Source organism: Vicugna pacos, chromosome 8 (assembly GCF_048564905.1).
Source record: "Vicugna pacos chromosome 8, VicPac4, whole genome shotgun sequence".
Taxonomy (NCBI): Eukaryota; Metazoa; Chordata; class Mammalia; order Artiodactyla; family Camelidae; genus Vicugna; species Vicugna pacos.
The window spans coordinates 54257612-54278481 of NC_132994.1; the positions used below are offsets into that span (position 1 = coordinate 54257612).

Here is a 20870-nt window from a genome sequence, read left to right on the forward strand (position 1 = left end):
TTTTGAGTGCTAAATGTAAGTTGGAGTGAGTTTTCAGGACTCGTCAGTAGGAACCTATTTTTGAAAACACTGAATGCCCAACAAAGGGATTTGGACTGTTTTTTTAAGTAATAAATCTCTTTGTGCCAAATCAGTATTAATATCACTTTCTATTTGTTACATGTTTGAAAATGACATGATTACAAGGTATATCTAATTCATAATACTATAACTTTTAAAAATAAGACATCACTGAACTTTTTTAATGGTTAATGAGACACTTGAAAAACACATGCTAGTAGTCGCTCAATCAATTCACTCCTCAAAGTGTAAAAGCAAAGAAGAGCAGCATTAAAAAGGTATTTATTAAAAGCCTAGTTATAGGTGGTTCTGGAATTGACCCCTTACACTCTAACCAAGACACAGAGATGTAAGGGCCACAAGGTGTGTGAACACATGGAAGTCAAAAGTAGGTATTTTTAGCTTGCACATAAATAGGCAACAGAACATGAATGTCAAAAGCAAAGATGTATAAGAGGACAGAGAATGCAAGAAGTCTCATGATCAGACTGCAGAATGGATTCAGGAAGAAGGTCATGGAGGACTGAAAGTATGAGGGCCCAAAGATCCACAGGAGAAAACAGAGTAGGATCACTGGTAACCATATCTTAGAGACAGAAAGCTATGCCATCATTTTAGATCATTTATAGAATAGAAGGAGCAAATTTTAGTTAGAATTTGAATGTGGAATGAAAAAGAAGTTTACCAGAAGGAAACTCTTAGAGAACCTTTAGATAATGAGGATCTCGTATATGCAACAATATTGTCAGTTACCCTAGTGTGCTAGGCTTGCTTTCCTTGACAATGGTGCTGTTATTCCTCTAGCAACACTACATATCAAAAAAGGGGGGCTTCAGCTGGAATCCCTGTACCATACTATACAGAGTGTGTTATTCATTGTCTACAGACTGCATGTTAAATAGCCTCCCCTTTACTTTTCATCACTGATTCTCCTGCCATCACAGAGAAAAACAGGTTCTAAAGTTACCCCAAAAATAACCATGATAAATATTTGTTTTTAATCCAGCTCTCCCTTTCCTGTTTTCCAGTTACTCCTGTAGATGACAGGAAATACAGGTGTTCATCACTGTAGCAAAGCCCTAGAAAAAAACCAGGAAAGACAATGGGGGGAAAATGCAGCACACTGTGTTTCCAATTACCTGCAGATGCTTCCATTTATTCCAAACGTTCTTAGTTAACTGTACAAATTTTTAATCACATAAATGTGGCAGCATGCGAGCCTCATGCTCTTGATTACCCTTGCCTTCCAGTTGATTTCACATGCCTCTTGCTTTTGGCCTCACTTTCACATGAATAATACTATGTCTGGAGCTGCATGAATTCCAGGTGATACCTGATAAAGAGTGCAACTTGTTGCAGAGTTTATTTATCTTCTGTGTCTTGTTTTGTGTTTCGCTGAGGCTGTGACATTGCAGTATGTTCTTCTGAGTCAGCAGCACCATGGGCCACTTGCTGGTTATAGTACCACAAATGCCTACTTTCTTTTTTTCGCCATCTTTGCTTTGTAGAATCATCTGGTCACCATTCATTCATGCCTAGAATATTACAGTGGGAAAGATTACCAGACTGCATCCGAAGACCACTTTACATAGACCTTTAATAAATCAAATAAAGGAGTGGGTCTTGGTGAGAGTATCCCAGATGATGGAGATCAAAGACTCAGAGCCTTGCCTGTATTCCAGTCATTCTGAAAATAGTAGTAGGAGTGCAACAAAGTGCTGGAAAGAGGGAGCGATGGCAAAACTGGCCAAAGTAGATTTTGTTTTGACATTGGTGAGAAAAGACTTTCAAAAATAGCCATGTGGTTTTGAATTTGACTCCCTTGTATGTACACTATTCATCACAGTGATTTATACAGGATAGTTAACCTTCTCTTTCAAGTTAATTCATAAAGGAAAAGAAATGAATGAAACAAAATTTAAAAGCCACTCAATGGTTCAGTGTCACGAATGTCCCTGGACTCAGCCCTTGCTCTAATATTGCAGTTCTGGTTGCTTATTTCCAGTTGAGACTATTTAACTTGAGCTACTACTGATTATTTTCAAAAGTTCTAATACGTGTTCCTGTAAAGACTGGGACTTTTGCTGCTTTTTCTTTCATAAGTAACTAACATGGAAGAGGCAGAAAACACCTGCCACATGGCCACAGCCTAGCAGCCCTGTCACCCTGGAGAACTTGATAGAAATGCAGAGTCTCAGGTCCCCACTCAGACCTGCCCGATCAGAATCTGCATTTTAATAGGATCTCCAGGTGATTTGTGTGCACACTGACATCTGAGAAGCATTGCTTTGGAATAGCATCTGAGAGACTCTTTTTGGCAGAGATATTTTATGTAATTCATAATCACCAGGATGCAGTAAGTGAAAGAAACAGGGAAAAATAAAGAATAATTTGAAGAGGCAATAGAACTACACTTCATACACATATAGTAGAAACTTCTGTCTTCTAAATTGACTTTGAACTCCATAAACATAAACATAAATGAAAGCCAAGGTGGGAAAACAGGTGCTGTTAGGAGGTTTTATTCCTTATGTTTTCTCACTTTTCTTTTATGTTGTTTATACTAAAAACATTTCTATATCTTATTAGTGATCTAGTTTATTTTGATTATATTAAGAGGGGAAAATTTTCCCAGCAGGTCTTTGAGGACGTCTGGGCCAACTCCCCTCCAGTGTCCTTGAGGTCTTCTCTGCCTGCCTAATTCTTGAGAACTTCTAGAATCCACGCATCTCACTTGCAAAAAAAAAAAAGTAGATACATATTTCTGACGTTGTTTAAGCCATTTTTTAAGCATTGTATTTTGTTTTATATACTACACTTCTTTTAAAAACACATCAATTAAACGGAGATGAGCTAAGAGCTGTCAAAATTATAAAATTGTTTGAGGAATATAGACCCCAAGCAAAAAATGTGAGGCCCACACAGTTTGTCTAGGAACTGAGGCCAAGGGAGGCCTGAAGACACGTGTTCACTGCCACAGCATGCAACACAAAACTGTACAGCTCATGAACATCAAATACACTCATTAGTCATTGTAGCCTGAAATTGGGAACCAGTAGAGTATTAACCAGAACATTAAATAACCCATGGTACTGATCATGCAGACTTACACCCTAAACATAATTCATGGACTGTTATCACACCTCCAAAATGGAATTACAATGAGCATATATCCTTTTGAGCCCCTTCTTTTAACACATACTTTGTTCTTTATCTGTCCACTCTCATTCACATTTAATCATTTTGCCCACCTTTCCCTCCGTTTGTACTATTAAATCCCTCACTCTCTCTCCCATTGGGCCACTCTCCAATACTGTCTCCAGTACCCCTGTCTCTAATTTCTTCTCCTCCTAAATCCTCACAGGGAACACAGATTTCCAAAGTGGGACCTACTTCAAGGATGAAGGGTTTGACGTTTTAGCTCTCTTATAGAATTCAGGAGAGTATAACTGAAATTTGAGTCTAGGTGGATTGTCAAGTATGATTTCTTATAGCTTAAAAACAATCATTTTTAAAACTTACAGCCCATTATTGTTTATGAATAACTCACATTTTAATCTTATTTTGCTCTTACAAGATCCCAGTGATAAGGTGGTTATTGCTGTCATACCCATTTATATAGATCAGTCTCTAAGTTTGAGGCAAAGCTCGGTGGTGAGTTGAGATTGCAATACAGTTTTTGTAACCCGAAGGTAAGTAGTCTTGGAGAGCTACTTGGAGATTTCATCCCAGTAGCTATTTTTTTAAGAAGGTGACACATCCGAACATGAAATTACAAGTGTACTCCACCACCACTGACAGTCTTTAGAAATCAGAAATAAGTTCTGAAATCCTAGAGAGGTTTCAGCCCGAGGATGCCACCATCACACAGTAAAGCATCAGGTCTTCCATCATGCAGCAAACAGCAGGTTTTATTCTTCAGCAGGGAGGAGGAGCCTGATGGAGAAAATCCAGTCTTCCAGCCACTTTGTTCTCAATCCCTGTGTTACTGGACTCGGTATTATATCAAAGCTACTTGCTGTGGGTTAACAGTCAAGAGACAGTAAAGTTAGCATTAGTTAGATATCTAAGAGCCAGGACAGAGGTCTGGTGCCAGCTTAAACATTCTGGTTTCTCTCTTTAAATGTCCAAAGAAAAGTAATAGAAGATATAACTCATAGTGAAAACCAGAATCGAGGTGGGGGAGGCCAGACACGTCCCAGTCCCTGAAAAAAGACCCAGGGGCTGGTACAGGAGGTTCTCTCCTCTGCTGTTGCTCTAGCTGTTAATACATATTTGCCGAGTGAATAAGGGAACAATCGGCTGTAGTTTAGAAACCTGTTGTGAAATCGAACTATGAATCTGTCAGTTCAGCCCCCTCCCACTCCCCCCCCCCCCGTCTTTTCTCATCCTGCCCCACCACTCTCCTCCTTTTCCACGTGGCAATGGAAATATGTGCTGCCTTCTATGGTCGGTCTGTAGACCAAGTCCTTTCCACTTCTTGCTGGCATTATTCCTCCAGATTAGTTAAGGCCGAAGTTATTACACTGCTATTTGTCCTGAAGGACACTGTAAATTGTTTGAGCTTCTTCTACTTAGACTACATTAAACAAAGTTGAAAGACCTGTTTTTCCTCCCTTGCTCATTTTGAATTTCATTTGAATTGCATTTGTGAAACCCGGGTGGTCATGTGTGTGTGTGTGTGTGTGTGTGTGTGTTTACACATCCGAATTTAAACTGATGGAGAAAAAAGGCCAGAACAAAATGAATAAACTCCCTCAAGGGCTTGAAATTTGTATTTAAATATAGAAGCAGGATGGAGGTTAATAAATTGTTTGAAGTACTTCCAAAATATCTGAGTAAGAAGATTTTTATTAATTAAGTTTAAGTTTTGTGAGATCTATTGACAGACTCAAAATAATCTAAAATTCAAATGAATATATATTTCTAAGTTTCCATTTTAAAAAATGCACATCCTCTAGAATGCTTAGAAATACTAAATATTATTATTACTATTTTCTTTGTAAAATCATATAGAATGAGGGCTTATCTGCCTAGCGATTAGAACAGCTTTACGTCTACAAGATTTTTGCATAACCCCCAGAACCCTGGAAATTCTTTAAAATAATCCAGATTCTAAACCATTATGTCTTTGAATCTTTTTTCTTGGCCATATACTTTAGCACTATGGTTATCAGTTCTTTCTTTTATAGCTGCAAATGCACAGCAAAGTGTTTTTGATAGAACTAGGTATCCATTGGAACAAGCTGTTTTGACTTCGTTAGTTCTCATTTCATTTCTGTCGCATAAAGAAGAAGAGAACTACTTTATTTTCCTCTTCATGGAAAGTTAAGTTGATTCATAATGCCTGAAAAAAAATGAGGTTATTTGAAAATCTGTCTTAAACTTCCTATTTGTAGCACATTAGTTATGGATACTAAAATTTGTAAGAATCCTACAAGTCACATAGATGGGACCTCTTTGCTCCATGACACTTCTGGGCACAGAACCTCCCCATCAGCCCCTTCTCCCCATCCCTGGTATAACACTATCTCAAGGTGAATAATGTTTCCTGGGTAAGGGGAAATCATAGGTTTACAGGCATGATCTTCTAAAGTAACTATCTGAAAGGCAAAAGAGATCACAGCCTCTAAGATGCTAGGTAGGAAATGTAACAGAGCCTTTTAGAGAATTTGTGAAGTATAGTAAGTAATTTTAGTCTGACAAGTGTTAGCATCTCATTAATTTGTCCGGATCTCTTGAACCAGCAGTTGAGCCAAAAATCTCCTGAGCCAAGCTTTCTCGCAAGATTTCCTGTACTTCCTGTTTCTGTGTGAGCCAGAAATACCATGAGAATGACCTTCCTTGTGGTATTTCTGCACTTCTACCTTGGGATGAAGATAATCCCATATTGGGGAGAATTTTTGTTTTTAATTGTGCAAAATTTTCAATTTTCAAACCTTCAAATGAAGGAGATTCCTCTTTGAAAATTTGAGATGGTATTTGCTTGGCCCTAATACATTTCCACTAGGAAGTATTCATGTTCAGTGAGTCAACATTTTGTAACTTCTTTAAGGTATTTTTATGAGGAGATGTGTAAAACAATCTAGAGAAGACAATGGAAGCATATTCTTGGTCTTTTAAAAAGTCATTCTTGAAGAGTTGTGCAATGAAGAGTTATATTCTTAATATATTAGTGTATGTGACATATTATATCGTATATTTGTTTTCTTTGTTCTTAACCCCTTTGTTCCAAGGGTCAGGATATCCTGATGCTAAGTACTATTGCAAAATAAGTGAACAAAAATAAAAATAGTCAAACACTTAGGAAACTCTTTGGTTGTTATGTCAAGGAAGTTTGTGACTGAGGAGTGAGTTTAAGACATTATTCAGGAAATATGCTAATAAAATACAACAGTCTACCTGTGCTTATTAAATAAAATTGTCTCAGTTCTAGAGAGCCTGGATGCCCCAGGCTGATGGAAGGGTAAGGTAAGAATTGGGAGGGCCAGCAAAAGTGGTGGAACTGTCAGACTTACACTTAAATCCTTTCATCTCTTAACAAAGAGGGAAGTTTTTAAAAGGCACATTTTTCTCATAAGTGGATCATTGATTATTCCCTAATTGGACTGTATGAATATCTGGTTGTTGTAGAAAGAGTTGTTTGACCAATATTTTAATAATGAAATTTCCAAGCATCAGTGTCATAAATGTCTTTTATTGTTTTATATCCTTAAAGGATGCTGACCTTAATAGGTAAAAAAGGTTTTACGTATTAAGAGAGACAGTAGGTTTGCCAGTGTACTTTTCCATCCAGAAAAAAAGAAAAGCCACTTAATTCAGTGTGGAAAACTAAACTTATTAACCACGGGTTTAGAGAAATAATAATAACAACAACAACAAAATTGCAGTAGCCTTTGCTAGTTTCAAAAATGAGGTGAGGGCATTGAAAATAATACACACCCTACAATGGTCTTTCTCTTCTCCCCTAAGTCCCCTCTTCTCTCCCCTAAAGAAACATCAAATGATTGTATAATAAAACAGTCCCAAAAGGGACGCAGACAGGAGCAACAGATTGTACATCAACAAAATAAAATGCCAAGCGAAATAAAGCACTTTGCCATGCAGAGACGTAAAAAGGAAAGAAAGATGGAATTGTTACAGTGGTCTCCCCAAGAAAATAGGAGCTCTCCGTGTGAACGTCCAAGTTCAAATTGTTCGTTCAAACCCAATTTGCTGGCAAAAGTGCCAAATACAATACCACCCCAGTTTCATTTATGTCCAGGGCTTTTCACATTAGCCCCAGGGGGCGTCCTCTTCTGTGGTAGGGGTTCTTACTTCCAGGGTGAGTGCCTGCATCTATGAGCCTCCGGATCCAAGACACGTGGCCCATGATTTCCCTCAACCAAACCACTGTCAGTGGAAGGGGGTAGCAATTAGTGGCCCAAACATTATGTCCACAGTGCTCTGTCTCTGGAGGGTGAACTTGCAACACTTTCTTCCCTTTCTTTGCACTGTCATTTATGCCCTCAGTGAATAGCCTTTAAAATTGTTATTAAAGGAAATGATTACTCCTTCTTTGAAAAAAATTTTTAACCATCCCGAGCTAGGTGTCCAGACTATGGAACCCCACTGGATGTTTGCAGGATTTTTTTTTTTAATTGAAGTACAGTTGGTTTACAATGTTGTGTTAATTTCTGGTGTACAGCATAGTTGATGCTCCCCTAATTCACTTCTTTCAGAGAGAGCTTTGGAATGTGATTCAGTGTTATTTCCCTTCCAGCCGAAGGGCAGCTGAGGTTACAAAGGGATTTGACTAAGAGGCCAAAACCCAGTTAAGTTTACTGAGAACCAAATGACAGCAAAGGGGGAGGGGCGTGGAGGAGGGGAGTGTGTGAACAGTGGCGCCGAGAATCAACCCAAGAGCCTTCGGAATAACCCCAGCCTAGAGCAGACCGTAGTGGACAGGCAAGGTGGCCCCCGGCCAGACCTTCCAGAAAGAAGCAGCTGTAAATTGGCTGTGCGGGTGCCTGGCTTCCCCTGTTTTCCGAGAGCTCCTCGGGCTTGCAGGGCTGGAGCCGGGGAATCTTCTAGGCTTCCGGCACCACGGGGGCGACTCCTTACCTGACACCTTCAGAGAATTGGCCTCCGGAGGACCCCTCTGAGAGGCTGGCAAAGGGGGACCCCCCCCCCCAGCTTCTTTGCCTGCCGTCCTTCAGGGGCTAAACAAGCCACTTAACAAACTTTGACAAGCCCCAAAAGAGAACGGAAAACAGATAAATCAGAAGAACGGAAAAAGCAAAGGCTAAAACCTCGATGGCTTTTTTCCCCTCTGCTGTCGTTCCAGCTGTAGCCTGGGATTAATTAAGTGCTGCGAAGTCAGTGCCTGAGAGAGAAGGGGGGAGATGCATTCTCTCTCGAAGGAAGGAGGACAGTGACAGTCCTCACCAGTGAGAAAGCTTGGGAAGTGAGTCGCTCGCGGCGTCAGGGTTTGTGGAGGGACTGGAGGGACAGGGAGGCTGTGACAGGCTGGAGGAGGCTTGCCTGTCCGAAGCTGGAGAGGATTTTCCGGGGGTTCGCCTTCCCCTGTCTGGGAAGCATTTCCCTTCTGATAGCAGCCGCCGCTGCCGCCGCTGCCGCCGCCGCCGCCGCCGCCGCCGCAGCAGCAGCAGCAGCCCTACCTCCTCTTCTGGGGAACAGGGCAGAATGCCTGTGCTCCAGCGCTACTTCCACTCGGCGGAGCTGGGCAGAAGGTGGCCAGCCCCCGAAGGTGTGCTGCCATCCTCCCCGGGCAGCCGGCCGGGGTGCCAGCAGGGGCCGCTGCCCTGGGACTTGCCAGAGATGATCAGGATGGTAAAGCTGGTTTGGAAATCCCAAAGTGAGCTGCAGGCGACCAAACAGAGAGGCATTCTGGAGAATGAAGATGCTCTCCACAGCTTTCCAGGTAAATGGGCTCTGAGGTGTGAAAGGTAACAGGGCCAAGTCTGGTGACTTTCAGTCCCTTCCTGGGACAGCCCAAGCCATAAAAATGGGAAAAGGAAGGAAGACGAACTGTGCAGCATAGGTCCCGAGGGCTGTGATTAATGAATGTTTGCTCTATGACAGAAATGCATGTTAAAATTAAATGTGATCTGGTTGGAGGAGCATTAATAGACTGAAAATCGAGAGACTTGGGATCTGGGCTTAGCTTGTCACTTGCTTGTCCTGTGGCTTAAACAAGTAAAATTTCCTAAGCTTCAGTCCCCAAAAGGGAGGATGAAATTGGGTGCTCTTTAAAGTCTATCCTGCTTCTGCAGTTTCTTGTTGACAAGTCAGTTATCGCTGAGAGAATATTTTTCTTGGGTTGCTTTTTTTGTAATGCTTCATACAAAGTAAAATATGTTTTTTCATTGTTAGCTATGGAACTACAGCATGTACAAATGTTCCCAGGACTGAGTTTGGCCTGGAAGCTTTTTGTGTTGTGAGAAACTTCATAAACTTCCTTGCCTCAGTTTCCCCTTTTGGCAAATGACAATAATACAAAGTTCCCCACTGATACCGGGAAAGCTCAAATAGCAAATGTGGAAATGGTGATTCATAGGGGCTTTGTCACGTTACAAGAATGCGCTGTGCTTGGGACGGTTGAGGAGAACTTTGCTGTGTTTTTAACAGTGGGTACCACACCACAGACCTATACCTAGGATCCCTGTGAAAAATCCCAGGGGGCTCCAATAACACTGTAAACTCTTAGAATGCAGGGTGTGCTCTTCCTTAGGGCAGTATGTTGGTAGATATTTGGAAAGCCGTGGTACACTTTAGAAGAATGAATGTGAGCGTGTGTTTATGCATTTGAAGGCTTGGCCAGCTCTATGCAGTGGAATCTTGACATGCCATTGGTGGCGAGAGATGGGGGACTAGACAGAAAAGCTATACCAAAAATTACCTCTCTTTTTCTCATGGAAAGACACTAGGAAATCAAAACTTGACCATTTTGTTTTTAATAAATTATAGAGAAATATTTCCTAAGTTGCTTAATAATCTAAAAAGAACAATATTTAAAAAAATGCTCTGGGCAGAAAAAAAGATTTGAAAGAAATTAAAAAACCACTGTGCTGGTCTCTAGTAAACAATGAATACTTAGGAAAGAGAAGGAAACCAATGAGACTGAGGTTTATGTGGCAGTTGGGGGATGCCCAAGAAAATGGGTCTTGGTCAGAAAAAATGAGGTAATGCTAAAGCCATCCCATATTTCATGTGAGTACAAGAAAAATGGAAAAACCCACCTGGGCAGAAAACTCAATTATGACACTTCAACTTTTACCGCTCTTGGTTTGTTTCAGTATATTAAATGATTAAAATGCATATTTCAAATTACGCCTTTGGTAAAACTACCGAATTCAACAGATGTTAGCATGTCTGCAGAGATACGTGTATATTATCATTTCTATTATATGCTGGTGAGTGTCTAATTTCCTGAAAAAGCAGTACAACAGAGAGAAAACAGAACTCCTATAACTTTTTAATCACTTAAAAGGAACATTCTTCTGGACATTATTAAGTTCAGCTAGTTGAGTCTTAATATGCCCCAGACCACCGTCTCACCCTCAGTGGAATATATCTCAGCAGCCACACTGGTTTCCAGGGAGGATGCACCCTGATCCGCTATCCCTTCGTCCTGCCTGCAGGGAGGCAGACTCTATTTCGACACCTCCCCAAAGGCTGTCTGCTTGCCTCCTCTTCCCCCTTACCTGCCTTCCCATTCTCAAGGAGGCGAGGGGCTCACCCATCCTGGTGTGTACATAAAGCCCTTATCTTCCACATGTGCAGCTGGACAATAAAGCCCCAAGTTGCTTCACTCTCCAAATTGTCCTTTTCTTTCTCTTGTCTTGTTGCTGATGCTGCATTTCCTCATCACATCAAGTGCTCTGTGCCATTCTCACCATGATGGTGAGGGTCTCAGGAACGCTTGTAGAAGATACCAAAAGTCTGGCATTTTTCCATTTTTAGAAAGAGATGGTTTAGGTTGTTTTCAGTTTGTGTACAGGGGTTTGAATAGAAACTTCCTCAAAAAGCACCAAGACACATGGTAATAACACTCGTTTTCTCTCTCAAATTTGAGCTCTGCCTCAGAACCCTCAGTTTCTACTTTGAAACACAAAACAATTTACTGCTCCTCAAAATGCATCAAGAGGTGCCCCGCCTCTGAGCCTCGCCTTATGCTTGGAATGTCTTTTTTTTTAAACTCAGGCGACTGATCATTTGTATTCAAACTACAAAGTCCAACTCAAAGCATCCCTGTCTTTATGACAGCTTTCCTGATCTTCATCCCCACCACCCAGCCTTCCTCCACAGTCATTTATTCCCTCTTCTTTATCATCTTTACCTGTAGGAACTTAACATATTACATTTGTAGCACACAATTTTAGCCACACTAATAACTAAAAACAGGAAAATTAAATACTCTAGCATTCTGTGTATATTTCAACTGCTTGTGATAACAGATAAATAGGTTTACGTTTTTAAAAACCATGAAATTGCAGAAATTCTGAAGATAACCAACAGTCTAGAGAACTTTAGAGACAGGCATCCCTGTTTCTTAGTAAGTTGCATTTAACTTTAAAAGTTCCAGCTTTTCTTTTCCCTAGTGAAGGGCATCGTTATTTTTACTCAGACTTCTTTGGCAAGACTGGAACTTTGTATCTCATAAGTGAAATAGAAAAGTCTTCTGAAATTTTGCTTAGGAAATAAAGGGAGAGAGCAAAAGGATTTGTGGGAAAATAAGTGCATAAATAGACTGAACTGTGAGTGATGGAAGACAGAGAGGTAGGGTCCCCTGAAGAGAACAAGGAAATGCCAGGGAGGAAGGAGGTTTTATGTGTGAACATCTTTGCTGGAGACTAATGGTGACTTTTCAAGCAATAGGTTGGAGGAGAGATGGAACAGAACAGGAAGAAGAGGAGCTCTTCCTCTGGGTGCGTGTGCATCTGGGTGTGACCCCTCCCAGCCCTGAGCTGGGCATTGGCAGAAGCACTGTTTGTCCTGAAGAGGGACTCTGGAACTTATCAGCATACCCAGAGTTGGAGCATCAGCTTAGTTCATTGGCTTGTACCTGAGTATTTAATTTTTTTTCCTTCATAAATCAGATGTGGTTATTTATTTATTTATTTATTTATTTATTTATTTATTTATTTATCTATTTTAAACATTTTTATTGAGTTATAGTCATTTTACAATGTTGTGTCAAATAGTATTTAATTTTATTAATACTCATATCATTTTCCCTCTATGAGGTGAACAAAGGATGGTCCAATTGTCTAGTCGAATACAAATGAGGCAAACAGTGGGCTAGAGACTAACCAACTTGTTCAGAGTCACACATTGACATTGGGTCAGACCCAGATCATCTCAATCATCCAACCCTAGTCCAAAAAAACTGACATGATTGGGACCCAAGCTGGGTAATTTAAATTTAAACCAAGATACTGCTTTATTGATTATATGTAGATGGATAAACATGGAAATTAATGACACGATATAAAGCTTGATCAAACCAGAAAAATAATACTACCATGCAAAATAAGTCAAAGATTGTGCCTCTGTTACATTTTTAAACTTATTTTCTGGGCTTTAGTTTTAGGTCCTGAATTTCAGTGCTGGAAAGACCTATGGGGAGATTTCCCATCTATTGTCAATGGAAAATAAGCTTTAAAGCATGGTGGTGAGAGCATGCCCAGAAGTGGGGAGTGAGGAGAGGGAAGAAGGATAGGGGATAAATAACTGGTTTCTTAAATGCTGTGAGTGCAAATATTAGCCTAATTATGATTCTAGTCAGTAACCTGTTTAAGACTAGACATCCCCTAGCTGGACTTAGTCTTAGTTGAATGAATAATTTGATTTCAGAATTCAAACAAATAACTGCAAATTCTGCAGCTGTGAATCTTAACTTTCATTTTGGTATCTCTGCCGTAAATTTTGCATGATATTTTACTTATTTATTAAGCTTGTTTCCATTTCAATATCCTTTGGTTACAAAAATATGTAAAACATACCTTTCTCCAAAAAAAAAAAAGTGTTTGTTTTCCCCATAGCCATTGTAACTTGTCGTGCCTTCAAGGAGAATAAAAATTTCAGAACTTCGCTTTATAATGAGCCCTGAAAATCAAACAACTTCAGAAGAGAAAGTCTCTGAAACAATTCACTGATTCCAGAACTATACAGTTCAATTGACAAAGGGGCTGTTTTTAGATATCTTAAATATCAAATATAAATTAAATATAGTGAAGAATGAACATTTTTATTATTATAATTCAAAGAGTATTTATTGCATGCATGGTGTAGACCAGGGACTGCTAGGCACCAGAAACTCAGGGAGGAATCAAACACTTAATGAGAGAACAGTGATTTTGAATTTATGAATCAGAATTCTATCTAGAACTTCAGTGTGAAAACAAGCATTTGTTAGTTTAAACCTCTAGGTCAACTAAGTATTGGCTATAAAAATTGGCCAGTAAGATTAAAAAACACTTCTAAAACATTCAAGCACCCTTTCAAATACTCTTTAATATTAATAACTTCATTCAAAGCAGGACAAATTGCCTTGAATCAGTTAGTCTGAACAGTAAATGACATTAATTCATAACATTTTTCTAAAGCTACTTCTTCTGAACATTGGCCTGCACTCAGTCTGTAGCTGTACTGGGTAATGATCATTGACAATTCAGTCTGTTCTTTAAATGCAAATGCAAAATTGAGTGAAAACCGGAACACATCATCTCACCTTGAGCTAAACCTCTTCTTCAACCTGCCTTCCTAGGTTACATAAATGGCATTACTCCTGCAGAAACCCAGGTTCAAAACTGATCCCTCTAGCTCTCCAATTTCCAATTGGTTCCAAGTCTATAAGCTCGGTTAAGAGTATCGCTGCAATGTTGAGATTAAAAAAAATTTAAGTCCTGCCTCTCTATTGCTGAACTGTGTGAACTCTGCAAATTACTTCAGCTCTCTATGCCTTGGTTTCCTCTCCTTTAAAAAGATAATAACAGCAGCAGCTTTGCAAAAAGTGAGGATTAAATGAGATAATACCAAAAGTGTGCCTGAAAAAGAGCCTACATCCTCGGTAAATGTCCACTCTCATAATTATTGGTACTGTTATTGCCTCAACCACTTATCTCATAGTCACTGCCTTCTTTGTATTCAGTTGCGTGGCCCTTGGCCAAAACTCATGTTGTTTGGTCTATTATCTGCCAGTAGCCTCCAACTCAAGTACTCTCTCTACCCTTCTTCTTTCTTTACTCTGTGATATAGATCAATAACATCAAAAGAAAAATCAGAATATATCTCCCCACTCTTCAGAATTCTCCAATGATTCTCCATTGTCTGCAGAGAAAATCCAAATTCTACCATCCTACATTCAAAGCTCACTTTTCCCATCTCATTTGTCATACTGCCCTCTAAGCACTTATATTCCACCCAGACAGGACAAACATCCCACAGCTTCCTACTTGCTTTCTGCTCATTGTAGCCAGTGCCTCAGATTACTTACTTCCCTCCATGTCAACTTCTGCCATCCCTTAAGACCCCACTTGTATGCTATTCCCTGCGCAAAGTCTTTCTGAGCTTACCAAGGAAGGGTGTGCCTTTCTCTTCTGAAGTCTTATAGAACTTTCTTTGTATTTATTGCACAGGCAAATCACTCTATTTTATTATAATTAATGTATATTTTCTTCCTCCCCTCCTAGATTTTCAGCTTTTTTGAGAATCTGTGGAGAACATTCTATTTTCTTTGTGTTCTCCCTAGCATCTTTCACATGTCAGCCATTCAATACACTTTGATAAATGAAAAAAAAGAAAGAAAGAAAGAAGATTATCAAAAGGAATAAAGTAGCTTACAAGTTGCCATTAAATGCCTGAATGAACATTTTTTTTCCCTAGGCACAGATTATTTAAGAAATATGAATTTTAGTTCTTCCTTTTAATGGAATCATTTTTAAACTTATATTCTGACAGAAGATCAGGATTAGTCATTACAGCTTTTAAAGTAAAAGAAAAGAATACACAAGAGTGAATTTCAGAACCATTCAAAAGGTATAAAGTATCTGCAAAACTAGTATGAGACGGTTCTCTCTTCATTTAGAGGAGTTGTCATTGATAATTATTAAGTTTTAGAGTAAATGCATCTAAATTATGCCTGCTTTTATATACTTTTAAAATAATTACTCTGTTCATGAATCTTGGAACATGTTACATCAACTAAAGTTTCAAAAGTCGCTTCTTTTACAGATAACAGCCTGTATACTCCTCAACGTAATTTCAAAAATAGAATACGGAAGGTGTGTGTTTACCTGGTCCTACAAATGAGCTTTTGAGGGGACAGAGCTGAATGAGGGATGTTATTCCTGCGTCCTCTGCTCTTTGCCTGGAAACAACTTCTTTTTTCTTTCTTCTTTTTTTATAAACAAGGCTGTTTTAACTGGGCAGCAAAGCACTGACTTTTGCATTTAATTTCTAAAAGGAAAAGTTTAGAAGCTTTATTGTTAGACGACCAAAGGCTTCAAGTTAATTTTTTAACTCACAGAAGCAACTGAAAATGTGTGCTCTTTTCCATTACCTGATTTTTTCAGCCTTTAATTATCAATACACTTCATAGTATAGTAGGTATATACCATCATATTAAAAATATGATATGGAGCAAAGCTCAAAGTACTTGTGATTTAATACAATGCCCTAGCCTAGATGTACACACAACATAGACTTTATTCTTTGTTTTTCTATTTCTCTCTCTGTCTTTCCATGTATTTCTTTTTAGAACTGACTTCAATCTCGAAAATGTTAAGAGATCATCCCAAGAGTTCAGTTTTGTATCTATGCACTTGTCTCAAATTTCCTCAAAGTACAAAATTATCAGAAAGTACTTCTTCTCACCTAAAAAAAAAAATCCATGAGGAATGATATTTTATAGATTATAAACCAAACCCCTGTCCTAAGCATTTTGTTACTTGGGCTCTCACGCAAGTGCTAAGTGACCTACAGAAAAGCCTGTAGGTCACAGTCTTTATCATTAGTAACAAGATAAAATTTAAAAGTTGGCCTTGTGTACAATTGGCAGGCAGAGTTGACAAAGACAAAGCAAGGTTTAGTTGTGTGTGGCCTTAAAAGTCAGTCCAACGGAACTACTCCAGAAAAACAAAATCCCTAGAGAGAAAAGGACGAATTTCAAGAGAGATTGAGTAGCATGCTGTTGCATGTACCTGGTAGTAGCAATTGAGAGGTAAAAAAGCCAGAAAATTGTAAAATAAAATCAAAGTGAGAGATACAATGGAAATGAATGTAAATCTTTAGTCAAGGTATTGAAAAAGAAAATTAAATAACCAAGGGTAATAACACATATAATACAATCATTAGAATTTTTCCCATTGAATCCTCAGCCGATCCTCAACCTCTGGAATGAACTTACCAAAGCACAAGATTCTCTTTCTTGCTTTCTCCTCCATCTTGTTTTTGGATGGCACATGTGTATTTCACAGAAATCTTTAGACTTGATGAGTACTTCAGAAAACCCAAAGACAAATTCATTTAGAGGATCTGTGACAAAAACTCACTCAAAAAAGTTGATAGAATTTGCAGATGAAAATGACTGAGAAAGAAAAGAGAAGGGGGCAGGTGGAGAGCGAAACAAAGAGTACCAAAGGAAAGAAGTGAGGTGAGGTCACTGGAAAGAAGTTGGATCCAAGCATAAGAAGTGTAATCATACTAAGTGAAGTGAGCCAGAAAGAGAAAGAAAAATACCACATGATATCACTCATATGTGAAATCTGAAAAATAAGACAAATGAACTTATTTACAAAACAGAAATGGGCTCACAGACATAGAAAACAAACTTGTGGTTACCAGCAGGGAAAATGGGAACATGGAGGGATAAACTGGGAAACTAGGAGTTCAGGATTTGCAGATACTAACTACTATATATAAAATAGATAAATAATAAGGTCCTACTGTATAGCTCAGGGAACTACATTCAATACCTTGTAATAGCCTGTAATGAAAAAGAATATGAAAAAGAATATAAATATATATATAACTGTGCTGCACATCAAAAATTAACACATTATAAATCAACTACACTTCAATTTAAAAAAAAGAAGTGTAATCAAAAACACATACAGAAATGAAGCAGGAACAGCCACTGTTCAAAACATTTGTCACAGAGATCTCAAATTTCCACATTCAAATTGCAATAAATGTACCTTGTTTCTTTCCTTCAAGTAATTAAATCTTCCTCTTGAACCCACCCTAAGGAGGAATAAGAAAATCTGAACTTGCTCGCTAACAAGGTACTGTCAGTCTCTTCTGGATTAAATGACTTCTAGATAAATACGTTCCCTCCCCTTGCTCCTCTCTAAGGTACTATCTGGTGAATGTACTGTCTGGAATCTCGGGCTCCCCCATGCTCATCTGAATGTTTCTACCACATGCAATGCAAAGTGCCAACCTGAGATGGGGAGACAAAGACATGTCCATCTGACCGCTGGGCTCTGTCTTTGATCCCCTTGCCCATCATTCCCTAAGGTATCAGGAGTAGACGGCATTATTCTGGGCCATATCCTCCTTCCCAGGAGAGGGAAGCCTCCATGTGGAAGGGACAAGAAACCATATCCGCAGCCTACCTCTCAGTGTCAATGAGGCCTAATAAATGAATGTAGAGTCCCTTTATCTTTCCACAAAGACCAGTTCTCAAGTCATTTTTCTGCTGCAAACTCACACACACAAAAACAAACAAGCTGAAGAAACAAAAACCCTCACTCTGAGGATGAAATGATGAATATTGACTTCCTCTCTCTCTTTTCCTTCTTGCTATAGCATTCTTAATCATCCCCAGTGGATGCCTCTGGTGGGGTGGACAGGGAAGATACACACAAGAGAATGCAAAAGAAAAATCACGTGGATATTTTCAAAAAACATGATCTCCGTTATTATACCGGCTGTGCTACCATGTGCTGAGCCTTGCACTTGAGTACTTCATGCTCAGTAGCATTTATTTCAGTTACATTCCCATGCGTGTACTGAACTCAGTCATTCTCCCCTTTCTACTCCCTCTCTCTCTTTGTCTTACAATATGCACATGCAAAGGGAAGGGATAATTTAGGAGTTCAGGATTAGCAGATACAAATTATTATATATAAAATAGACAAACAACAAGGTCCTACAGTATAGCATAGGGAGCTATATTCAGTATTTTGTAATAACCTATAATGAAAATGAATATATATATTTATAATTGAATCACTAGGCTGTACACCAGAAACTAGCACAACATTGTAAATCAAATATACTTCAATTTTAAAAATATGCACTTGGCGGGTGGTATAGCTCAGTGGTAGAGTGTGTGCTTCACATGCACGACGTCCCAGGTTTGATTCCCCAGTGCCATGAAATAAACAAATAAATAAACAAAAATAAACCTAATTGCCTCCCCTTCCAAAAAAATAAGAATTAATTTTAAAAAGATAAGCACATGCATCACAGCAGTCATCTCAGGGCTCTGACACTGGAAAGTTCAGCTGAATGACTGCAGTGTACAAAACAGGATGTGTACAAGTCACACCTTCTGATCAGGCCCCACACTGAAAGCTGAGGTTTTATATCTAATGCAAATTGGGAATGCCATCATCATCATGCAGTGCATCGCACTCCGGTCAAGTCTGATACATTTCATTGCTTCAATGTGGTAATTGGAAATTTCTGAGAGTTCTTCTCCTTTCTCTGCACCTGGCCCTTAGGGAGAAGATGGGGTGGGAGGCAATGGGAGAACTGTACTGGGATGAAGAGGAGGGCTGCAGCATTGTAACAGGGATCATTATTTTCTTCTAGTGTTGTAACAAGAATCATTATCACCTCGTCCATGGTGGCTGATACAGAGAAACTGATGCTTCCTCCACTGTCCTCTCTAGATACATTTTTTTTGCCCTTGTTATTTCTTTTGAATATTAGTTGAGTTCTACACTGTTTTTCTTGGATCAGTCCCTGATTCTACAGTAGAACAAAAGAAAATATTTTCTTGTTAATTAAATTGATATATAAAATCAAGAGCTGGGAATTCACTGGATGTATAAACTCTAAAGCAAATGATTTTTACCCTCTTTAATGTGAAATGCCCTGTTCTTCGATTTGGTGATAAATGCATTGTAGAATGTGAATAGACAAAATTAGACTAAAACAAATTTTGCTTTGAAAATATTTTTGAAAATGTCTTAAACACTCCAAAAATAATTAGAAACACTCTAGGAGGTCACAGAATGGGAATAGGATGTTTCATTGTTACATACAAATATTTAGCATCTTCTACTATACAATAAATGTCAGTTGAATAGAAATTTATTCCCAATTTAGAAATAGAAGAAGTTGAGACTATATTTACAACCCTATTCAGAAAAGGAAATAAAGTAATTCACATTTCTTGGTTTATTCAATTATCCAATTGAATAATTATCTTTTGAGTGTCTATTCAGTGCATAGCACTCTTCTACGTACCTGGGAGGAAAACAGAAAGAAGATATATTATGACCTGTTAGAAAACACAGATCCATAAACAACTCACTGATATCAAGGCAGAATGGCACATGTTTTAAGATAGAGTAGAAATACTACTCTATGGGAACATTGAAGAAGGACCAAGACTACTTATTCAACTAAGTTTATTTAGTGACTGTCATGTGTCAGACACTGTCTTGGTTCCTTAGAAAATAGAATTCATGAAACAAAGTCGACGTAGGTAGATGAATGAATGGATGGATAGATAGATAGATAATTAGACAGGGCAAGCTAGGTAGGTGACATGTTATACTGGAGGTACATATACAAAGTCTGTGCCAACACACAAGGGAGCGATTAATTCCGTCAGTATTATGGGTGTTAAAGCAGTTTTCAGAGAGGAGCTGATTTTGAGGTACCATTCAAAGTAAGTTACATTTCTCCAAATGAGAAAGAAATGTAGGACATTCCAGGAAAAAGAATAGTAGAACTAAATGCGAGAAAGTCTGGGGAATGCAGAGTGTGGAGTGTATCAGGAAGAGGCCTAGGGATGAGACCAGAAAGGCAGACTGGGGGACAGATTACCAGAGGTTTCACCTGCCTTTCTAAAGAGTGTTTCCTCCAGGCAACGAGAAGGCTTCAAATAATTTTAGTGGGAAATGAGATATTTTACATTTTAGAAAGGTCACTCTAGCAACAATGGCTGGTGGAGAGCTGGACTTGGGGGTAAAGATACCGATGGATTTTGAACTACCAATGTGGTGTTCATTGACTATATTTAGTAGATATTGAGAAATCTGAGATGATGAATTTTTTTTAACTTACAGATCACCTTTCCCACATACTGTAGTATTTTACACAGAACCACAAGAAATAATATACAAATCACCAAGCCAGTGCCCTTTACCATTTGACACCACCCTGTCCTGAAGGATTTATATCCTTGATGTTCTTCCATCCAGACCTCCCATTCCATCTGCGCTCATCTCTTCCCTAGAGTCAAAGCCTGACACAATGTATCCTCACAGTCTCAGAACAGTCTATCCCTTCTACTGGCTAAGTCATGTTTCTTCCTGTCTTCAGGTTGCCATGTTTTTCTAAGTAAGCAGTTCTTTCAAGGCTAGGTACCACAAGATGGATGAGAAAAATGTGTAAGAAAAACATAATTTTTGTGTAGCTCATAATGTTGTGTGTTAGATAAAACTACTTCCTCAAATACAAACCAAGTGTGATATATATTCCATGAGGGCTAGATGTTAACTCACCCCTCTCTAGAATGACCCACGAAGTCTTTGTGTGGGCTGATCATGGTGGGCTATGTCTTT

The 20870-nt window shown here is 38.9% G+C and overlaps 1 protein-coding gene across 3 annotated transcripts in view; it reads left to right on the forward strand.

Moving 5' to 3' along the window:
• PDE7B (phosphodiesterase 7B) overlaps positions 1-20870 on the forward strand; it is a 289001-nt gene that overhangs the window by 143459 nt on the left and 124672 nt on the right. Inside the window, exon 1 of one of the 3 annotated variants that reach the window (XM_006200081.4) lies at positions 8294-8983. The exons of the other annotated variants lie outside the window; for them this stretch is intronic. Within the exon in view, the coding sequence (XP_006200143.2) occupies positions 8746-8983 (238 nt within the window). The 5' untranslated portion in view covers positions 8294-8745. Of the gene's footprint in view, positions 1-8293; positions 8984-20870 lie in introns of those variants that run through there. 3 annotated transcript variants of the gene reach the window in all.